The 24,366-nt window shown below is 42.9% G+C and overlaps 1 protein-coding gene across 1 annotated transcript in view; it reads left to right on the top strand.

Moving 5' to 3' along the window:
- Positions 1–24,223: 24,223 nt before the first annotated feature.
- ESX1 (ESX homeobox 1) overlaps positions 24,224–24,366 on the top strand; it is a 6,505-nt gene continuing 6,362 nt past the window's right edge. Inside the window, exon 1 of the mRNA XM_039717270.1 lies at positions 24,224–24,323. Within this exon, the coding sequence (XP_039573204.1) occupies positions 24,224–24,323 (100 nt within the window). The remainder of the gene's footprint in view (positions 24,324–24,366) is intronic.

Below are 24,366 nucleotides of genomic sequence, written 5' to 3'. Positions count from 1 at the left end.
TCCATTTTTATCCACAGTCAGGATCACAAGCCTGTTGTGCAGGACTATAGAATGGAGTTTAACTCTACCCTCCATGCATACTAACACCATAAAGTCAGTTTCCTTGTCCTAGATCTTGTGACAGCCTCCCTACACTGCTTCCAGCTCTTAAATCACACCGTGATTTAACAGGCTTCTCCAAACACTCCAAGGCAGCAAAACTCTTGCAGCAACTACCTGAACACTTCAAGACCCCATAAGAAGGAAGAAGATGAGGTTAATTCTGGTACAGTGCATAGACCAGCACAAACAAAAAAAGCCTCACTGAAAGTCTTTATTGCTCATTACCAAGATGCAAAGGAGAGGAAATTTGGATGGCTGTAAGCAGCAATCTCCTGATAATATCCTTTCAAGCCATCACCCTCAGTCTTCTACATGGTCAGCAATTACCACACCAGCCTCCCTCCCCTGTGACACTCCCCTAGGCACCCATATACTAACCACACTTCTCAAAAACTGTAAATGCTGAAAATTTTGTTGGCGTGCCACTTGGCATTTTTTTTACAACAAAGGCATATTTTGTAAAAGCAAGTCTTTCAAAAGTAAGATAAATGAAGGGTATTTATAAAAATAACCAGAATCCTTCCCTAAGGCATTCTGAATAAGACATTCCCAACTGCCTAAAGGTCCAATGTCAGCAATGTGAGGCTTGATGAAGCATTGAAAAGGCACATCTCTTTCCATAATTAAAGGGTAACTTCATTTCTGATGACTTCAGTGGAGTGACAGTGACTACATGATTAACTCAATACCCAGAGAGCTAAACACACTTGCATCACCCCAGAAGAATCCAGCATTGACAAGGTGGAATAAATGCCTGCTTTAGTTTAACAGACTTTTGTTAAAACCACATGCAAAATACGGTAACTTTGGCACAAATCTGAGGCCAGCTGCATAGGTTACTTTTTGTATCAGGACCACTTCACTGATTTTATCAGGAGCCAGGCAAAAATTTGGGAGACCTCTTAAAAGTTACTAGTGAACTGCTGTTTTCACTCTGAAATTTAGTTGCAAACTTTTTTTATACTCAACTGATGAGCAGTCCCACCCAAGAACTTTCCCTAGAAAAGATAACTTCCATAGCAGAAGTTTCATTCTCTCTGATCTTAAAAACCCAAAACAGTGAGAATTCATGCCCATGGAGCCTAAAAATACCCATTGCCTGAGAGTGCTTAGGATCCCATTTACTTGCCTGCAAAAAGGGCACATCAATATCCCACCCAGATCTGGGCTCAGGAAAATAATTTCATGGAAAATGGACCAGCCAGCTCTATGAGCATGCCCTTTGAGGCCCTCCTACCTTAGAGGTTAAAAATCTGTCTCCTACGGGCAGTAACACACTCACAAACACCTTGTCTTTTCCCCAAGTCTTTCTAAAAGTTCAAATTCTCACCTAGTCATCAATCAGTGCTGCAAAGGCTTTAACAATCCAAGAGAGAAACTTTTCCTGCTACACCTAATAAGTTGGCTTCCATACCTCACAACCTCACCCACAAGTCTATTTGTTCCTCATCCTCCCCAGCTGGGATAATTGATCTGCAATTCTTTCACCTTGCAGCAGCCAAGGCAACACAGCTGTACTTTCACCTCATTTATCATGCTTTCTTTGCCTTGGCTACAGCCTAAACCTGCTTTCTTGTTTCCTTCCTCCCCTGTCCCTTGGGTCCTTGAGCCATCCTATAGGGTCTTACTAGCTTAATAAATTTACAGCAAGGGAATTCTCCTCTTGCATGTTTTGCCGGAGTCTCCCTTGTTTCACAAAGACCTTCCTGAAAACCTGTACTTGGTGGAAATTCCAGTCATGAGATTAAGCTTCAGCTGAAATCAACAACAGACACTTGAATTCATAACACACTCTTGTCCCGGACATCACACACCTTTTCAACTGGAATATAGCTTATGTCTGGATTTCAGCTCCTCAAAGATCTCCACCCCACCTCTCACACATCCTCATCTTCCTCCAAAAGACACTGGGCCATGTGGCCAGCTGTGCATAGCACACTGAAGTCCTGGCTTTAGGGAAGCCTCAACTCACCCCAAGAGTGACCAAATCTCTGAACAGCCACTCACAGCTCAGACACCTGAGTGCCTGCCCCATATGAAATGTCTAATTACTCTGTTCTCATATGTCACTAAGTCTGTCAGGCCTCAGATTTTGCCCTCTGTGCCTGCAGAGGATCTCTGTTAAAGAGAAGTCCTTCCTCCTGGTGCTAGGTGAAAAAGCCACGTGTGCTGTAACACAGACCATGGGCTCTGCAGATCTGCTCAGGATGGGCTCCCTCGGGCTGGAAGGGCAGCACCCATCAGGAGCCCGGAGCAGCAGAGCAGGCAGGGCGGTCACTGCTGCCCCTCGCTGCCTGCCCAGGACCCCCTGCCAGGGGCAGGCATCAGCAGTCCCCTTCCAGGCCTGCTCTTGTTCCCCCTTCCTCCCAGGCTTGTGAAGAAGTAAAATCTCAGCTGTCAGGGGCTGGCGAGAGGAGCAGGGTTTCTAGGTGAGAAGAACAGGCCAAATGCTCTCTTTCTATCACTCTCCAGTGTGCCAGCTTCAAAAACCTGCTGACAGTCCTTGAGAGCTGATGACATTTTTCAAAACACTGACAAAAATAGAGAAGCACTTTCCCCCACCATTGAAAAAACCACTTCCACAAAGTCTTTCTGCTCTCCACTCTTTCTTTGACCACCTTCACAGACGGTTCTTATCTATCAAAGCATTTACATAGACTCATCCCATTCCAGAGAAAAATATCTTGTCTTCTAGGGAGAGTTGACACCCCAGGCCCTTAAAAGATTGGAAAATTTTAACAGCAGCTACCATACACTGTAAATTCTGTTCCTCTCCCCTTAAACAGAAAACTCTAGCAACTCCACAAAAACAGATTTGCTTGAGGGAGACTTGAATGTAATGATTTCCCAAAATGTAAATGAAGCTATTATACTTCTAACTAAAACAGGGAAAACAGTTAATGCTCAGTGATCTCATAATTTCAAATAAAAAATTTATTTCTGTAACCTGAGTATGTACCTTGTTATATAATACATTGTCCTTGGACATTACGCACTAAATTGACCTAAGTGTTTTAAAGACATATTTATATCTGTACCTTTTGCACTGATCTTTAAAAATCTGTAATTAAGCCTCTGTTGGGAAGTAAATGTACTAAGAAATATATTGTAGAGGGGCAATACAAATACTTTACAAACAGGGATTAATATGCCCATTATGAGTCATTAAGTCACATGGGAATAACAGTAAAATGGGAAGCATTTCAGCTCTTGTTGTACTTAATACTTATGTTTTGCATATGTCTGCATCCCTGTAGAAAAAGGAAGATGTTTTTTCAGATTAGGGGCATAAAGAATCAAACTCTCACAGGAAAACAATGCTGTTATGACAAGTACTGTGATATGTGTGAATAATCAGGTATCACATGCAGAGTAAAACCACACAGTTCCACTAGAGCCGAAAATCCAAAGCAATTGAGATTGAAATCTTACAGAGACAAGGTCTGTTTATGAAATACAGACCTCTTCTCTGAGCTCATCAGAAGTTAGTTTTGCTCTGTGTGGCTCTGATTTAGAAGAATTTCTCCTGTTTCTTATGTCATTCCATATCAAAGGAACTTTTCTTAGACACTGTGCAGCCTGCTCCAACTAGTCTAAGAACATGCCTAAATTATTGGCAGCTCTATTTGTCTTTAAAATAAAAGGTCACAAATAAAAGCTGTTTATATTGCAAGCTCACAAATCTGAATGCAACATTTCACAAATCTGAAGACAACATCAACTTCATTACAGTATGAAAACTAGTCATCTCCAACCTTTCTTTTTTCATTTCTTATGTTTTAACCATAACTTTCTATAAGAGTGAGTGAAAAATCCTCCAAAAGCCACATCAGGTATCACTCATTACATACCTAGCAGTTTTTAATTATTAAAATTCTATATTCAGAAGTATCTCCAGCCTTATAGATTAACCACAGTACAGATGTTATTGGACTCCCCAAAGGCATCTTATATTTATATACAAAGAGTGACTTTTTAATAAAATATCCTTCTTCCTCAGAGCAAACTCACAAAACACCAGATCTGTCTTATATAAATCAAACATATTTTCAAGTTTTGTGTTAAGTAACATCAAATTAATGACTTATATGCTGGCATAACACTTAGCTGTATCCTGATCCTACACACTCTGGGCTCCAATATTTCTATCCTTATGCTTGCTATAAAATTCTCTCTCTGGTTGAATAACTTAACAAATTCCTATTATGTACATAACCTAGGTAATAAAGAGGTGACAAACTCCACATGCACATTGAGGTAGTCAGATATCTCATAAGCTTTTTTTGGCAATGATCAATGGAGCATTATTGTCAAGCAGAAAAAGATGCTGCAGCAAGTAATTTAGCCCAGTTCCCATCATTGTTTATGTTCATTGAGGAAAGATGAAGATCCATGGAGCACAAGTTGTCCATAATTAAATTGCTTACATAGGTTTAGAAAACCCACATTAACACAAAGCAAGAAGAAAAACTGCCAGTGTGTGTGTTCTTGCACTGCGATGTTTTCAAAAGCAAGGAAATTTATCGTTGAAATCTCAACTCATCCAAAAAAAAAAAGCTCTAACTCACCACCATCGTGAAATATTTTTTACAACTGTTCCAGCAAGATGTTACAATAAGGCCAGTCAATAAAAGCTGCTGGGAAAACAAATGTCTGAACCTGTTCAGAAAGTTTCAGTAGCTCTTTAGACATTTTCATCAATTTTGTTTGATTACTAAATATGTCACTTTTTCCCTACTGACAAACACAGCCTGTTCATGCTAACAGTCTACACTGAGCAAGACACTCCTACCTCACACAGGTGTGGAGCAAAGGAGTCTGGAGAAAATACCCACAGCACCAGCAGAAATTTAGAGGGGTTAGCCTGGCACAGAGGCACAAGTGGTTGCACACCCAGTTTTCTCATGGCCCCTGTTTTTCTGCTCTACTTTGCCTCACATCACTAAGCGTTAAACACAGTCCTTGAATAAACACTTCTCATGTAGGATCAAAGCCAAATGGTCTGAATTTGTATACTAGGGTTTTATATTATTTTACAGTTCTTTCACTGCTCATTTCAGTATGACTTTTGTCTTTTTGTTACTGCTCTTGGATCTGTATGGTCCCTGTGTGATGCTACAGCAGCCAGGAATGATCTGTTTGCTCACCCTCAAGCTCTTAACTTTGGGTAAGTCAGATCCATTTGCTGCATGGGCCAAGCACTGTATTTATGAAGTCTACATTTAAAAATTTTATGGAAATCCCATTACATTGAATAGATCAGAGTACTGCAACACATTCCGTGCCAAGTGCTCACAGACCAAAGAACAAGCACATATTGGCCTAAATCTTGTCTCACTGAAAGCCAACATCCATCCTGAGCATGGCAGTCTGGATCTGCCTAGTGAGGACCAGCTCAGAAATGAGTCTATGAATTCAAGTCTTTTGTCCTGTCACAGTCATAGTCAGGCATATTCAGGCATTGTATTTCACCCTGTACAAACAAGCCCTTACTTTTTCACACAGAAGGTTGAAAGGGACCTTTCCTATGCTGGATATCTCTGTCCATCTGATTGAAGCAGAATCTCAGGGTTCACATAAGCAGGAATCTTCTATACTGGCTCTTTCTTTCCAGTCACTTCTTGATTTATGATGTGAACAACACAGAGTTTTCATCATTCACACTATTTTTTTCCTTTAAAATTGCAAGTATCATAAAGCTGATGAAACAAAAGAAAGCTGCAGCAAAAGAAAGGAAGTTTCCACTAAATTCTGAATCCATTTTTTAGCCCATTCTATATCCTACCAAAACATAGTGTAAGAAAACAACTGGTAAATGTTTTATGCTCTCTGATGAGAAAATCTCAGAAAATTCTTCCATAACAGCACATCTTTATGTAGCAGATAGGCTTTTCTTGCCTTGCCTGTGAGTGTGTAAGCACTATAATTTCACCCAGCCCATTAAGGTGGGAAATGAGAGAGAGGCAGGAGGGAGCTCTAATGAGTGGCTACCTTCTTCATACCCCTTGTCAAAGTCTTTAAACACTGTGTTACACTGCAGATAAACTGTTCAAGGCTGCCAGTACAGGCTCTAATGCGTGGGCTTGGACAGTTGGGTTAAGACTGTGGCAGAGCTAAGGATGTATCCAGACCACTAGTGCACATTAAAACTGCAACTCCTGAATTCTCACTAGAATTTACCTTGGACTAACAGAGTAAACCTTGAGTTTCCCTCAAAACAGTAGAGCTGTGAGGACTAGCACCCTCACCAAGGCTGTTCACGATGATGTTTCAGGGAAGGAAGTACTTAGAAATGGAGAATTAGAAAACAGCTGCTCCTTTTAATGTAAGACATGGAATGAAGACTACTGCAACCATGGCTTGAGGAAGCAATGCTAGAGGGGGGAGTGATCCCACCTCCTGTGTGTACCTCCCAGCCAAGAACCCTACTGCTGTGCTGGGATGGTGGGACAGAGATCCAGCACCCTGTGCTCTTCACAGCTCTCTGATCCTCAGTGCCTAGGGACAGAACAGCCTCTGATTCTCCTGGGAACAGAGCCTAAAATCCTCTGTGCATAACTGGGACAGGGAGAGCTCACTTGTTTTCTGCAGGCAAAGAGGAGAACCAGGCTGGTGCTGGCCCTATTCTCACTGGTACCTTACACGTATAAATAGTCACATCCCATAAAGATGCCCATAATTGCTGAGTCTGTATAGCAGCTAATTTAAGTCCATAGCAAAGCTTTTAAAACAGAAATTCTTTGTCAGCACAGCCCTTCCTTGCTGGAAGGTAACATCTCCTTCACCTGAAACAAAGACTTACATAATTCTGTCTCTCTGGTGACACTAATAAGTAGCTGCTCTGGGGAAAGCTCACTCAGATCCCTCTAAGTGATTTCCTTTAAGCTGTCATAGCTGCTGGCTGCACCAGCCTTACAGAATGAAGGCCTTCAGGGTAGCACATTCTCTGTTTGCTTTGTTTCTTTTATCTGTTTCCCCTCTCCTAAGATCTTACCTTTATTGTCTAAACTTAGACCCACCACAGGTCAGGGCATGAAGCGTCAGAGTGAGCCTTAAATGTGAATTCATTCTTTTCCTCCCACATAACCCTCACCTGCCATCACCTCCCCCAGTATAGTTACCTTTCACTCTGCCTTCTCAATCCTTTACTCACACTTTGGTCTTTTACAGGTTTAGGGCTCTACTTTGAAATGTGACATGAAACCTTGCACAGGATTCTGAGCTCATTGTCTTTGAGTGACGCCAGATCGGACACGTTCAGTTCAGAAGAGGAGTGAGGGGAAGAGAACCAAATGCAGCAAAGTTTCTGACAGCTCAGGAGTTTGGCTGCCATTCTCCCTTCCTCAAAGTGCTCTGCAGGATGAAGCGAGCATTTTGAACAGAAAGGTACCACTGTTCTCTAACTCTGTTCACAGGAACAGAAGGGCCAAAATCCAATCCAAGCTGAGGGCACCACTGAAGCTGTCAGACCTGGATCCACAGGCACAGGGAGCAGATGCAAACAGCAGTAATACATTAACCAAAGCCATCATGCTGTAAATCCACTGGACCTAAACCTTCTGTTTCACCCAGTGATTCTCCAATCCTAAAACTCACCCTAACCACATCTGCCTTCTTCCCTTTCAGAGATGTTTCCAAACCCAGTGGTGCTGTTAGAAGCTGTCTACAGACAAACTGCTCTCTGGTTTCATATCTGATACCTAGCACCCCCTCAGCCTTCTTTCTCTCCTCTTCCTTACCTCTTGCATGTCACCTTCCATCAGTGGAGGCCACTGTTTTCACTGTACTGCCCACTCCACTGTCTTCCAAGTCATTAAACAAAGCAGGAAATGGGGGAAAGCAGCAAATGTAGAAAGTTTTCATGCATCTTCATGTTGCTTTTTTTCCTTTTGAGGAATGTCAAAACTTGGACCAGGCATTTTTGCAATGCTAAGGGGTCAGTGGTATATTCTGAACATGAGATCATGATTTCATGGGACTCCATATCTTCATATTGCTAAGATGAGAAGACTTCCAAGCCTCAGAGAACTGAACATATTGCACGGAAATAAGACTGTCAGGGCAGGCAGAGAAAAGTGGCTTGCAGGCTCTGTGGTGTGCAAGGACTGTTTTGGGCTCAGTATTAAGGACAGGATTCACTGTGAGCTTCCCTTGGGCATATTGGGAAAGACAATGTAGGTTGATACAAAGCTATAAAGAGTTCTAGAGGCATATGGACACCAAAACATCAGATGCTGATGACTGGCAAGTTTAAAGCCTATCAGCTGTGAACAAATGAGAAGAAAAGCAAAGGGGTAAAATAAATAAAAGATAATGTAAGATAGTTAGACAAATAAAGAAAAAATTTCAAGTCCAGAAGGCACATGAAGTGCTAGCAGTGAAGCAGCCAGAATGGCTTGGAGGGACACAGCAGCCAGGGAAATTTATCGAGATGGCAAAATGACGTTCTCTAAAACAAGATAAATTAATTATTTGCCTCAGCGCCCCAGAAGGAGAAAAGAAGCTGACAGAAAATGACATGTCATATAATTCTCAGGGTGAGAAGGAGGGGAATTAACAGAGATGCAAGGGTTGAGGCACATATATCCCTGCGGCACTTCTTGGCTGCCCAGGGCAAAGCCTTCAGTGGATGAATGCAGAGAACATACCAATGGAGGCCAGCTGTGCTCTGTGATGGGGAAGGCTCTGTCTGACTATTTTCGTGAAGCTGAAGAAGATTTCTGTGTCTGAGTCTCCTTTGCCACAGCCCTTATATTTTCATTTCTGCCTGCACAAAATGACTGTGAAATTCCAAAGAAGAATTGTCCTTTTTCCTCCGTGGTAGCTCAACACTCCCAGTTGACAGGTATAAATGTTAGATAAGGTGCCAAGAAAAACATCAGGTATTAACACATACTGCTATTAAAAAAAAAAAAACCCACAGGTCAGAAGCCTTTTCCAAAGTCATGTGAAATTAACAGTGGAGAGTTTTGACATTTTACAAGTTTTACAAGCAAGGTGCAGCCCCCTATGCTCTTGTTGTTCTGCACAGTGAAGGCATTGCTGACCTCCTGATCCTGAATGGACCTCAGTGAAAGACAGAGAACTTACATAAGTATAACCAATTTACCAGAGCTAAACTTGGGGTGAAAACTCATTTTGATTAATAGAGAGGGACATGTTAGCCCATGAAAAGCAGAATGCAAAATACATTTTTACCCTTTTCCAGATTTTAAGAACTACAATAATGATCAAAACTTGAGATAAAGACCATTAAAACAAGACCTGATATACATTTGCCATTATTGTTGATTAACTTTCCATAAGGATAGAAAGTCTTTTAGCTACTATGACACATATGTATGAAAAGATTGCATGGTGTAATATTATTTAGGATCATTAAAAGTGGCCTTACAGGCAAGCCTTATCAACAGCTGTTTAACCACATGAGGAGATAAATTTTGAAGAGATAACACACTTGCAGTAAACTAGGAAAATTGCAGTAAACTTGGAAACTAATCTCACAATTGTCTGTTCCTCAGCACAAGCCTGACCAATTTGTTTGTCAGCTGTACATTGTCTGCCTCCAGCATTCAAAATGACATTTCACAATATTATCATCACACACAATGCAGGCAAGCAGGTACATGAACGTAAGGTCAAGAAAACCAGATAAGGAGGGAAATGCCATTAATATATTTAAGCAAAAGAGCCTTAAATGAGGCTGCTTGAATTGCCTCTTTTCAGATAATGATCTGGATTCTCGTGGCTATTGTTTACTTTAGATGCTATAAAAAATGCAATCAAAAATTAAGAGAAAGATCATTAGATATAATTTCTTTTTATGATTTTTAATTATTTCTTCCACTGCTTCAGCCACAAGACAGAGCTGGAGGGGAATACTGGGATTAGGATTTGTCAGTGTGTGTTTTTGGAGAGTTATTTCACCACAAAGCAACTGTTAGTGCAGTTAGAACACCAACAGGAGTGCACAGAATAATTGACAAAACAACAGGTTACACATGGATCCTGTTTCTTTTTGCCTTTTTACTGAGAAGTTATGGCAAAAAGCACCTCACTTAATGCATGCATTTAGGAGCATCCTGCAGTATTTTACATCAAGGGCCAGAGAATAAAGAGGCATTGATCAACTCTTCTCCCCAGCACAACCCGACATATTGCCATTCTAAAATTATTGATTGGCCCAGGCTCTGACTGAATTTCTATTCTTTGTCCAAAATTCAGTCTTCTTACTCTTTGTGAACAGGAGACACCTCCCTTCCCTGGACAGGGACATCTTGGTACCATCTGCAGCAGACAGGAGCATGCAAAGCACTGCTGATCTCATAGGGTGTTCTGCACCCCAGGGTGGCTAACATCTCTTTGCAGTAGAATTTAAATTTCTTATTTCCCAACATCCCAACAACAATAACTTAGATATTCCAGTGTTATGCCCCAGCTCTTTCTTGTACTTTCTTCATCCTTGAATGACCCTTTTGTATTGGAATGATTCACAGTATCCATTAAGCAGTTTAAGTGTTGTTTATTTTTTCCTAACCTTACCATGTTGTAATCCCTTTTTAGAGGTTTCTATACTTTTCTCTATCTGCAAACTTCTGATACACACTGGAGTCAGTACATTTGCCTCTGGTGTAAGTACAGACCTGAAATGTGAGTGATCAGATAAGCACTTTCTGTTACCTCTGAGTGTGAGATTTTGGAGCCTGTGGCTGGACTTTCCGGGTCCTCCAAGCCATAGGGGCCAATTTTTCTTCATTGTACTAAAATGATTCTCTCTTTGTTTCTTCCTGACCAGAACTGTTCAAAACTTACACTGTTCTTATCCCAATTCGTGAGATTTTGGAGCCTGTGGCTGGACTTTCCGGGTCCTCCAAGCCATAGGGGCCAATTTTTCTTCATTGTACTAAAATGATTCTCTTTGTTTCTTCCTGACCAGAACTGTACAAAACTTACACTGTTCTTTTATCCCAACTCAGGCTTTACCTTTTCCCAATTCTCCTCCCCATCCCAGCAGTGTGTTGGTTAGTGGCTGGGGTTAAACCACAACAACCTTTATAAGAGCTATCTATAACATGTTAAGTTTTATGTAAAATTCCCCTCTAGATTCTAGTAAACCATTTATTTTTGACTTTTTCCTCCTTGGACTTTCCATAGAAAGTTAGTGCAGCATAGGTTTCATAAAGACTGAACAACGAGAAGTTTACACAAGGAAGGACACAGTAGCTCCCTTCTTGCCCTGTGTCCATTTGCTTTTAGGTTTGGGTTGTTGTGGGTTTTTTTCAGTTATTACACTATTTGATGCCCAAAACAAGACCATTTCAGCTGCTTTCCTGAAACTCTGCAGCAAAGTTTTTGGACACGATTAAAACAAAGATTTTGTGGTGCTGCGATCACAAAAAGCAGGCGGGCAGCAGCAGCGATGGCGTTTTCAAAGCTGCCAAAACATAAACCCACAGGGGGAGCAGCAGCAGCTCGGGATCCCGGGTGGCTCCACGGAGCCGGGCTGGCAGCGGCCACCGCGCGGCTCCGGCGACACCGCGCGGTGCCCGACGGCTCCGACGGCACCGGGACGGGACAGAGCGACAGGACAGAGCGACAGGGACACAGCGACAGGGACAGAGTGACAGGACACAGCGACAGGACAGACCGACAGGACAGAGCGACAGGGACAGAGCGACAGGGACGCCGCCACAGGACAGAGCGACAGGACAGACCGACAGGACAGAGCGACAGGGACAGAGCGACAGGACAGAGCGACAGGGACAGAGCGACAGGGACAGAGCGACAGGACAGAGCGACAGGGACAGAGCGACAGGGACACAGCGACAGGGACACTGCGGTAGGGACAGAGCGACAGGGAGACAGCGACAGGGACAGAGCGACAGGGACACCGCGGCAGGACAGAGCGACAGGGACACCGCACCACCGGCCCCCAAAGGCAGCGGGCAGGGCTCGGGCTCTCCTGGCTCCCCATCAGCAGCGAACAGCACAGGGACAGGTCATGGGAAAGCCACAACGGGACTCAAATAATCACAGAATGGCTTGGATGGGAAGGGATCTCAGAGATGGGCAGGGACTGCTTCCACAAGGGGAAAAGAGAGAAGGAAAAAGAAGCTGGAATGCAGGGTCTGTATGAATGAGCCAGATGCTCAAATCCTGTAGCTGTGTTAAGGAAAAACCACACTGAAAAGTCAAGTCCATCCTGAAAATAAAAGAGGAGAACTGCTGGAGTCTAAGTCCAATTGCTGAACTGCAAAGCAAGGGGATTTCATCCAATTTTAAAAGCTCAATAGACCAAATCCATTCACTTCCATAAACCAACCGTAGTTTAAACCATCTCAGTGCTGGATAAAGCTGGCTGCTAATCCACACATCAACTGTCTCCTACCTTTGAACCCACTCTAAACACCTAATGCTGCACTGAAACCCACACCAATGAATCTCAGACAGTAAATCAAAATGAGACCATTTAAACACATCTATTTTTATCAGCCAGAAATTCACCAAAATTTCTTCAGTGACATTTAGAAATTTTCATCATCCCATCAGGCACTTCAAAAATGTGCAATAGCATATGATTCCCTGGACACTGAGGCATGTGCCAGCACTTGAGCAGGGAGCACTCAGCTCTTCTTAGGGTTCCTACACTATTTCTGCAGGGCAAGGACCAGCCCTATCCTGGCCTGGCTGCTGCCCTGCACATATCTACATAGGAGGCATTAGGGAATTAGGAAAACCCACAATTTTCAGTGACCTCTCCCTGGAGGAAGGAGCTCTCAGTCTCCTCTACTATATATACTGGGCAGGGCTGGCTGTCAGGAAGTATTTTTACTTTGAGGTGGTTAAGTTTATGGTTAAGTTTATGAATCTCAGTGGCAAAGGATGGCAGACAGCTATGAGTCTCTGTCAGGCATCTGGACTGGAGGAACAGGCTCCACAGAGGAGCCAGGGTGCAGATCCACCCCAAGCCCTGGGCTGCAAGATGAGCACACAGAGGGTGGTGTCAGCCAGAACAAGTCATGTCTTCCAAGATGTTCACTGCAGATGTACAAGAGCAGAGGTTGTTCCAGCCCTCTGACACTTCATCCATCCTTCTCCACGCAAGCACAGCTTGTTTTCTCCCTGTCCCTGTGAGCTGCTACAACAGGGCAGCTGAGCCACCATCTCAACCCGCTGTGGCAATCTGTCAGCATCAGTACAACCAGGTCTGAAATCACTGGGTTTGTGCTGGTTTGCTTCCCTTCCAGACGTCATTCCAAGTCACAGGAATGAGTATATTAAATTCCCTCTCCAAACACCTTTCTGTGCATGTATTCATTCATCTTACAGAATAAAGTTGCCTCTATTACTCTAGCAGCCATCTTATAAGTTGGCCCAAATAGAGCAAGTTAAATTCCCTCTCCAAACACCTTTCTGTGCATGTATTCATTCATCTTGGAGAATAAAGTTGCCACTCTTGTAGCCATCTTATATATTGGCCCAAATAGAGCAAACTTTGAGAACATAAGCCCTTGATCATGGAAAACCCAAATGGCTTTTCAGGGAAATTAATTTTCTTATGTATTCCAGCAGAAAGTCTTCACATAACTAAACTTATTTGATGGATGTTGCCAAAACAGTCAGCCTTTTCACAATGAAGGTTGCTTCTAGAAATAGGTAAATGTCCTTCATCCAAGACCTGGGATCCCAGCTTCCACAGAATAAACAGACCTTTCCTGCACCTACTAACTGCTGAAGCATTTCCTGGGCACAACAGACTCCATCAGTGCCAAAGAAAAAAGGTCACTGAAGAAAGAGAATCTCAGAACAGGGTACCACCAGCAGCCAGCTTTACTACAGAGGTAAAATGACACCTTCTTGAGAGAATCCCTCTAATTCCACCAAGTCTGAGATGAGTTTTAATTCAGAATAAGGGAACAATGCTTGTTAAACCATCACAGCATTGAAATCAACATAGTTACTCCTACATGCAGATTTTCAGAATCAGAACAGTAAGCAGTGTCTTATTTGGAGAGAATTTTGAAAGTGGCAGGTAGTTTTATTTTGTGCCTGTCCCTCTGTTGTTATCTGGCCCTCATGTCTCAGCACTACTTTTGCATTCATCAGCAAGGCCAGTTAAAAATTGCCTGAACTGCCGTTTGACCAAGTGCTTATCTGCACAACTGCACAACCCATACCATCAGTTAGGAAAAACAATTTTCCCTGGCTACTCGAGACAGCCTAATTACCTAATCTGACAGGTTATTAATGGCCCAAGTCAACAAAAAGTATAATGGATGCTGATAAGCACGAGCTGCCTGAACATTTGGCACGTACAACCCAGCCAGAAATCTTTGCTGTGAAAAGCTGCCATTGGCCACAGGACTGAACTGTCTGATTTCTCAGGGTTTCATTTAACAGGTCTATCAACATGATAAAGAGACAAACTAGCAAGTTTAATCCATTAATGAGGACTGTGAATCAGCTGAACAGTATAAAAGATATTTATATAGCAGGTTAATGTAAAAATAAATCTCTGCTTCATTTCTCAATAATTGTAACACCCTCGCCTCCATCCTGGGAAGGAGAGCAGCACATGTCCGTGTTCACCAGGAAACGGGCAGCAAGAATTATGACAGAGCCCTTGTTTAAAGCACTGTCAGCACTCCCACAACTCACTACAAGTGCTGCACTATTTCATGGGTCTGTTCTAAAGATCCAAAGACTAGACTCACATGATCCCATCAGAAGCTCCGGTTTTCATTTTAAAGAGGGAAAAAAGATATTTTACTTGCAGGTACTGAGACCAGTGGACAAAGGTGTTTCCTGAACAGCTCAAAGACAGAAAGTATTGAAAAAGGAGCTCATGACACGAGTTATTTATTTTAAACTCAGGGCTCTATAGGCCACACTTTTAATCATTTGGCTCCTTCCCCCTGAGGTGTAAATGTCTGGGGATACCATCAGTGAGGCATTTAAGGATGAAAAGAAAGAAACAGATTTGTCCCTTAGACTTCAATTTGTAGTTAGCACATTCCACAGCTGATAGTAGCTGGAACAACTGCACTACAAAGGCAAACAGCAGCTCACACCTCTAACACAAACAAGATAGATTTTTCACAGAAATCTATTTAAATTCAATCTGGTTCACTGACTTTTTTTAATTAAGTAGAACATATTTTATTGTGTTTTGTTGCTCCAATTCTCTGTGAGAGCTTTTATCCACTTCTGTAGATAGTCCACTTCTTTGCTCAAGCATCCGTCTTCTACTGCTCATACAATGAAAAGGTTTAAGGGGGTTTCCTGGGCAATGAATACTCCAGAAGATCTCATGTATGTTTTGAAACGTGTCCCATCATTAAGCAAAACCTCACACCACTGAAATATTTATTTCTATATCTCTGCAAATCCCCAGCTTCATGACAGCAGCACCTTGGAAATATATGAGACACCTACCCACTTTAACATGCTCTGGATGATGTTCCTAAGTGACCTTTAAAATCAAGATACTTCAGGGTGTTCCCCATTTACAACAGCTTGTACTCCCTGAAAATAAATCCCAGTGGCTCACTGAGTGCTTGCATTGCTTAGAGTACTTTAGGGCTGCTAATCCAGATAAGGTAATTATTGATTTCTTTGCATGGTTTTTCCTCTACCCAGCAGTAAAACTACAAATACCTACATAAGCATTCTGAGGCAAACTTAAATTCTTTAAATCGCAGCAAAGAGAAATGCGAAGCAATTTCTTGGAAATGCCAAGAGAGCCACATCAAAAACATAATGTTTTTCTTTAATTAATGTTAAAATTTTTCACCACTATTTAACCCCAGACAGCAACTAAGCACCACACAGCCACCCAGTGGAATGTGTAAAAGAGAAAGTAAATGTGGAAATACCCTGTTGAGAAAAGTTTAATAGGAAAGCAAAAGCTGTACACACAAGCAAATCAAAACAAGGAGCTCATTTCCCACTTTGCCAAGGCCTGCAGGTTCTCAGCATCCCCAGGACAGCAGGGCTGCATTACATATACAGTGACTTGGGAAGACAAACACCATCACTCCGAATGCCCTCCTTCCTCCTTCTCCTCCAGATTCCTGAGCTGAGCAGGAGCCCTGTGCTCTGGGGCATCCCTGGCTCAGCTGGGCTCAGCTGTGCTGGCTGTGTCCCCTCCCAGCTCCTTGTGCACCCCCAGCCTCTCTGCTGGGCTGGGCTCAGGGTAAACCCTGCTCAGCAGTGACAAAAACACCTCTGAGTTATCAGCACTGCATCCAGCACAAATCCAAACCATGGGTCCAAAACAACTACTGTAGATAAAATTAACTCCATCCCACTTTCTCAAAATCCCACTAAATCTAACCAACAGCAATGGCTCTTGCTGTCCACAAGACTGTTGGTGACATTGGATGATATTGGAGGCTGCAGACATTTAATGGACACAATTATGGTCAACAGAGAAGAGTAGTCATGATATAACCTGCAGAATATTTTTAGCCTGTTCAGACAGTGATGCCATCATTCCTTAAAACTATTATTGGGCCAAAACCAATAATAGTCATTCTGTGGTGTTAGATCTGTATAATTGAGCTAGACCTGTTTCTCTTTTTCTGTAACTATGTAACACCAGTTACACCTTTAACAACTACATAACTACTGACCTCTCTGATATTCCTCACTTGCCTCTCAGTAACTTCAAGATCAGACTTTGCACCAGCTCACAGCTGCAGGGTACCTGGGGCTCCTGGAGCTCTGGGCACTCCCACGTGTGTGTGTGCAGTAACACTGCAGCCCATGGCAAAGACATGAAGATAACATGAACAAATAGTGAGGACCCCTTCAAAACCAGGCTCCTCACCCTGCAGATGACTTTGCAAAATGCTTCACTATAAATTTTTTTTAAATTCTTCCCTGAGGGCATAAATATTTCCAGAAAAATACATTATCACAAGTGGCATTATGGAGTCCAAGAAAACACAGCATCTTTACAGAGGTAGAGAAACCTGCAGTAATCTGGGGTGTAGTTCTCTGTTGCTATTCCTTTTCTCATCTCTAGAGTGCACATAATTTCTACCCATGGGATCAGTATCTTTGCACATCTTATGTAAATGTTTTGTAAAATCTAGGGCCAGGCAGGCTAATGGATCACAAAATGAATGCATTTTCTGCTGTTGGATCACAAACCTGAAGAAGAAGTAAGGGAAAGGGAAAAATACACCAAAGAAGTAATAGAAAGGGGAAGACACCCCAAATGGCACAAAGATCAGCAGGAGTAATGTAAAAATTTAACTAGTGTGAGGTAAATATTCCAAAGCTATTCTTTCATGTAAAAATGAACCAACAGAGCATATACCTAACTGTATTTCACAGTTTCAATTCTGCATTCCCTCACTATTGGAAAGCTATAATAAAATCCATCATTTAGCCTTGCTTGAGAAAGCTATTTGCTTCAGGTCTGTGTTTTGACCTAAGAAAACCTTTTACTTTCACACCACTCCGGGTAACATCAGAAATCTCACTTTATTCTGTCATAAGATGGTAAGTAAAACGAACACATTCAACTTCCTTCACTGTCACGGGCAGTTTTTCCCCAAACTTTCTTCACATTTCTACATCTGCCACAAGAGGGAGCGCAGAGCTCACCTTCCTTAAGCTCTGCCAAAGAAAAGGTAAACTGCTCGATGTAGTCATAAAGTGTGACCCCAGTCAGCCCAGGAGTTGAGAGTGGTTTTGTACAGCACAGACAAAGAAAAGGAACAGGTTTCTTCTTTGAGAAAGGTGTTACCTCACATTCACACTGTGGCATTGCTCTTTTCAAAGACAGCCAATGCTGCAGATTCCCCCTGAAGAAAAGACACACAGGCTGATGCCACAGGAGGGTAAAATCAAGGAATCCTGATGGGAAGAAGCCTGCAGGCTCATCAAAGCTGTGTGAATAGGGTATTTGGAAGAAATTGATAAGCCTTTCCTAGCATATCAGATATACATGGGAGCAGGGAGAGATGAGGAAAATATTCCCTTCTGACTGCACATACTGCTTCTAATGGCAGCATACTGTGACTTCTCATTAAAACACTACCAGAAAATAGCTCCCAAAAAAAACCCTGAATCTCCTTTTCTGCAGCACACATGACCAAAAAAAAGCAGTACAGGAATGTCTCCCTGATCCAGTGGAAGGTGTTTCTGCCCACAGCAGGGAAGTTGAATAAGATGATCTCTAAAGTCCTTTCCAACCCAAATCCCAAATCATTCTATGACCTGTAGAGTTGGACACAATCCAGGTCTGATTCCCATTGTACTTTCAGTCATGAATGAGCAGCAGAACTGCTGTGGTCTGAAACCTGTGCTACAATGCTGCAAGCCCAGCAGACTCTGTACTTCAATAAATCCACCCAAGGAGTTTCCAAATCACTCTGTTACCAAACACAGGGCTTTCTGATCTTTAAAAAGACAAAAGTGAGTCAGTGAAGCAACCTAAAAAACAGGGAAGGAACCTCACTACAGTCACATTTGTTTTGTACTAACATCCAGAGTATTATTGAATGGTTGTGAGCACATGGATGCACTAAAAGAACTGTATCTCTACACACTCTCATATATTGACTGACTACTTCACTCACACTTTTGTTATAGGAACTGTGTGGATTTCTACAATTATGCCTCCTTTAAAATTTCTAGTGTACTAAAGAGAGTATATTAAAGGGAAAATTGGATAGTTCAGTCAATAAGGCTGAACAGGGACAACCACTTTATGTAGAGAACTGTCCAAATTTCCTTCACCATTCCACCTCCCCATGCCTCAAATCTCCATTAGGGCAGTAGCAAAATTGTTATAAATACTAGGAGGAAACAACGATTATTTACTACATTTGCAGAAGATTTAGTCACAGATAACACAGAGATTGTAGCAGAACTTCTCCTGCACATTACTGGACAGTTCACAACTCTTTGAAGTTTCCTGACTTCAGTCCCTGTCCATAAAGTGAGTTGGAATTATTCATAGTACCCACAGAGTTTGGGAAGAACTGCATAAATGAACACCAGAGGACCTCAAACAATATTGAACAACATACCTGGTAAAGATTTGTTTCTAAAATAATCATGGCAATACAGAAAAAAAGTAATCAGAAACAGATTTTCCAGTGGTCATTTTGAAACTAACACAAGATTATATTTAGGGCTTAAAAAGGGAATGTATGTAGCATGTTTTGTATGGGTACAACACATTTTACAATTGCAAATGGGTAAATATCAGCTGTGTTTATTCTAAATATTATTCTAAACAGACCCAGCTTTCCCAGAGATAATTTAATAGCAATGAGTGTGTGACCATTCCAATTTCACGTATGAATAAATGATGCATATAGAAGTAGTGATTTGTTGTCAAGGGCCAGCAAAGGAAGAAGGAATGTGGTCCTCCAAGTCTAGTCCAACCTTCATAGTCAGCCCCTAAAAAAAGTAATTTGAAAAAAAAACTAATTTTCACTCTAGGAATATGCAAACATGATGGAGGACTGACACCCCTCAGAAATAGTAAAATATTAACTTTTAAACAAAGATAAAAAATTGTTTTAGTCTATTATCTAGCACTTTCTAAGAAAAAACATATCAATATTGCATTCTTTTTACTTATTCTTGGTCTTCTGGGATCCTAGGTGCTACCAGATTTTTGCTCCACAAATACAGAGTCTAGAAACTTTGAGATGTTAAAACATACACTTTTTCACCTTTTAGAAGAGATGAGAGCTTCATTTAATCATGACTCCAAAGGGATGGCTTTGGCAGATCCAGTAAATATTAATTTATCATAACAGCACTGCTAGAGGTATCTGTGCACCAAGGAGCTCTTCACTTTTTACCAAAGGGTTTGAGAAATGGTGCACTACAGCAGTTGCTGAGAGGACACTCAGTGCAGTGCTTAGGTCGTTCCAGGTATCTTGCAACACCTTCATGTCACTTCAACAGGAACCTCTCACATGCCAGCCTTTCAAGAATAATCTATCTCCTTCAACAACCAGCTGCACAAAGGGAAGACTGAGGCTCTCAGTTTATTTTTCTGCATAAAATCAAAGGTCAGAGAGGGGGAAGGAAGAGACCTGAGACTGCCAAGAGATTTGGATGGGGACAGAAGAGAGGGACATCTGCTCCAGGCGGGCTGGTCAGAATGAGCACAGTGACAGCAGTGTCTGCCATCTCAACACAATGCCTTCTCCACAGTCAGCAACATTCCAATTCTCATCTTATTCTTCTTTCAACTAATATTTTATTGTGCTTTTGAATATGCAGCACAGAAAGGGAAGCTGAATTGCATGTACTGCACACACATTCTTTTCCAAGCAGTCACGTGTGCCTAATCAGCAAAAAGCACTTACATTATTTTCACAAGTTATTAACTGAAATGGGAAACCAGCTTACCATGGTTCCATTACAAAAGAGTTACTGCACTCCGGTGCAGCTGGTATAATAAGTATCAATTGGCTTGAGAGAAACCAACTAAGGCTGTACCACAACATTCAGTCTTGCATTTCCCCAGTATTTACAGGATTGCCACACACAACCTAGATCTAATCCCATAAAATGGAAGAGAGGTGCTAATCTTCAAGTTCATGCAGATCTTCAGGCCTCTGTGTAAAACAGAAACAGAATGAGAAACCAGTTGTGTTAATAAGAATATGAACAATCCAAAGAGGTATACTGGCATTAAACATTCTCAGCACTTTTCATCTGCTTGCTAGGACAACAGCCACAGTCAGTGCAGAGCTCTCATCAGAATCACTACTGCTTCAGCCAAGTTTTGCACTTAATTCTCAAGTTAGTAGCTATTTTCCTTCTTCAAGCCAATAAAGATCCATGCTGAGCTATCAAACCAACTCCTTGGACACACTCAAGAAATTTTTCCTGTTAACCTCATCACATATTTCATCTTAGAACTTTTTTTAGTGTAGATATGGAAGGATTGTTTTCTAAGCCTAAATATTAAACTTCATTAACATATATTTATATATTTAAGGCAGTATAAAGAATGCTGAAATACATTATCAAACTGCCAAGAGACATTTCAAGCACAGCAAACACCAGTGCCCCTCATGCAGCTGGAGCTCTGCTGTCATCCACAAACAGATGCATATTCTTCCCTTCATCTTTCAAACACTCCATGGACAAGGTCAGCTTTATGATTCATCTGTCACATTTCACTTTGTATGGGAACCAAAGAAAATGAAGAAAGCAGTAGCAACAAGGTAGGTTAAACACAAAGTAATGAAAATGTATTTAAGTCACACTTTTTTAGGGCATTTTTCAATGGCATTATGCAGCAACTATGACATAGGTTGCTCATCTCACAACAAGACACAATACAAATCCAAAATAACAACTCAAGCATCAGACATCAGTGTAAATGCGACCTGCCTGAGAACATCTGAAAAATACAAATGTATTGTGAGTTGACTTTGACTAAACACAAGTTGCCTACCAAGCTGCTGTCTCTCTCTTTGACAGGGAGGAGAGAAAATAGGATGAAAATAATAATGGATTAAAATAAAGACAGTTTAATAATGCAAAAGCAGAGGCTAGGCACAGAAGCAAAAGAAGACAAAAGGTGTATTCTCTATTTCCTATTAGCAGACCATGTCCAGCTACTTTTGGGGAAGTATGGCTTCGGCCCATGCAGGCAGCTGTTCTAGAAGAAAAATTCCATAATAATAAATGCCCTACACCCTTTTCCCTTAGCCTTTATTGCTGAGCAGACCTCATATGCTCTGGGATACCCCTTTGGTCAGGTGGGGTCAGCTGTCCTGGCTCTTCTCCAAAATGGGTCTCTTCCACCACAGGCTGCAGTCCTTCAGGAACAGACTGTTCCTAGGTGGGTCCCCATGGGGTCACGAGTTCTGCCAGCAAACCTGCTCCTGCACTGGCCCCTACTCCTTTGGGTACAGCCACCTGCTTCAGCTTGGGGTTCTCCCTGCACTGCAGGTGGATCTCTGCTCCACCATGGACCCCCACAGGATCCGGGGGCACAGCTGCCTCACCACAGCTTTGCACCACAGGCTGCAGGGGAATCTCTGCTCTGGCACCTGGAGAACCTCCTGCCCTTCTTCTTCACAGACCTGGCTGTCTGCAGAGCTGTTCTGCTCATATTCTCACTCGCCCCTCTGGTTGCAGTTGCTGTTGTGCAGGCTTTTTCCTCTTCTCAATTCTGTTGTCCCAGAGGTGCTCCAGCATTGCTGATGAACTCAGCCTTGGCCAGCAGTGGCTGTACCCTGGAGCCAGCTGGCATTGGCTTGTTGAATGTGGAGAAAGCTTCTCCACCCCTGCAGCTCCTCACAGAAGCTTTGTCTGCTGTTGTTCATGGTTTGTATGAAAGACAGAAGTAACAAAAATTAGTCCCTTCTGGCTCTTGGGAGATCCCACTGGAATTCCTGGGCCTGCTGTCCAACATGCCGGGGCTTCTCTTTGATCACAGACAAGTGTGCAACTGTAACACCTTTGTAACTGTAAAACAAACATATCACTGGCTATTTCACATCCAGGACATTCCTTATGAAGTTCTGACAGTTTCTTTAGTGAGAGGAAATTAGGTCACTCCAATCTTGTTTCCTGGAGTTGACAGCATTTGGTCCATAAGATGCATAGAATCATTGTTTTTCCCAACACAAATGAGTCCCTAGGCCTTTGAACACAATTAAGGTTGAATGTGGCAGTCTGAGCTTTAGAATGTAGGATCAGGATATGAATAGGGCAATAAACTAGAAAATGTCAAGAAAACACCATGTTAAAAAAACCCACTTTCTGTAAATGTTACCAGAGTCATCTTTCATACAAGCACCTTACTTTTCTGAGAGTTAGCACCACAAGGTGCTGTCCCAAACCTTCTCATAGAGGATGCCACAGGAATAGGTTCACAAAGGTATTGCTCCAGGCCAAACCAAATGGTAGTGAAAGGAATGAAATCAAGGTCTGAGTCAAAGAAGAGCCCTGCAGCAGAACAGAGACACAGCAAGGAGTTCTGTCAGTACAAAGACAGAACCACTAAAGCAGTCACACAGCCCCAGTGAGGTGGGAGGACAGCAGGAAAAAACTGAAAAAAAATTTGCCTGTGGGCTGCAATTCCAGGAGTAACCAAAAGATTTTTGACAGGTCACAGAGTCAGGAAGCATTTCTGCACTGACAGCCTCTATGTCTTCAGCGATAATGTAAACTAATCCAGCCTTGATATGAAGACACAGAACACAGAACTACTCTTGTTTCAAAACTTAGGTATAAACACAGAGATTTTTAAATCTTTGCCTCATTTCTAATCTATTTTTTTCTGGCTTCAGCTTTCAGCCACAAGTTTTGGGGTTGGGGACTCAGCCCTTTTCTGCTGTACTCTCCGTAAGAGTCTCTAGAAAGTAGTATTTCATTCTCATCCCCTAAAATCAAGATCTCAGGCTCAAGTCATTTTGTCATCTCATTTACGACAGTCTCTATCAGTACACCACAGTAAGATCACAGAACTGCTGGAAGTCTCCCTGCACAGGAAATCGTTTCCAGGCCCCCTGTTGAGGAACCATTGCTGTAACTGCACCGACAACATAATTACAGCAGGAGTGGAATTAGAGATCTCCAGGAAAAAGTACTCAGTCTCGCATGGGTTTGTGCACTTCCCCTTCACCTGCTGGCACATGCTGCTTTACAAGGCCAGCCTTAAAAAGCTGAATTCAACAAGTGTAAAGTCAGGAGGAGCAATAAAGGTAAACACTAGTGACTCTTCTCCCTCACTCCTGGGTCTCAGCCGGGTCCCTCAGCCCTCAGTGCGAACCCATCCGGAGCTCTCGAGGAGCCGGGCACAGGCACAACTTCCCCGCAGGTTCACAAAGGCATTGTGAACAGGCACAACCGGCGCCCCGCATCCCCGAGCGAGGCTTCCAAAAGCTCCGCCGGGCTGCGGGAGCGCAGGGAGCGGGCGGCACGGCCCCAGGGCGGCGAAGGGCCGCAGGTGAGCGGGCGGTGAACGCCTGTGCCCGCCCGGGGAGGCGGCCCGGGGCACGGCGCGTCCCTCCCCCGGCCCTGACGCCAGGCGCTAATGAAATGCTAATGCCGGGGCGCGCAGCCGGGCGCTGCCCGCGCCCATAAAACGCGGCGCGGCGCGGGGGCCCGGCCCGCAGCCATGCAGAGCGCGGCCCCTGCCGCCCCGCCGGCGCTGCACCTCCTCACCTCCTACTTCATCGACAGCATCCTGGGCCGGGGCCCCGCCGCGGGCCGGCTCGGTGAGCGGCGGCGGGAGGGCGGCGCGGGGCCCGGCGGCCCGGT

Source organism: Passer montanus, unplaced genomic scaffold, assembly GCF_014805655.1.
Source record: "Passer montanus isolate IOZ18808 unplaced genomic scaffold, ASM1480565v1 scaffold38, whole genome shotgun sequence".
NCBI lineage: Eukaryota > Metazoa > Chordata > Aves > Passeriformes > Passeridae > Passer > Passer montanus.
The sequence above is the reverse complement of the archived record's forward strand: the minus strand, read 5'-3'. Positions and strand labels throughout refer to the sequence as shown.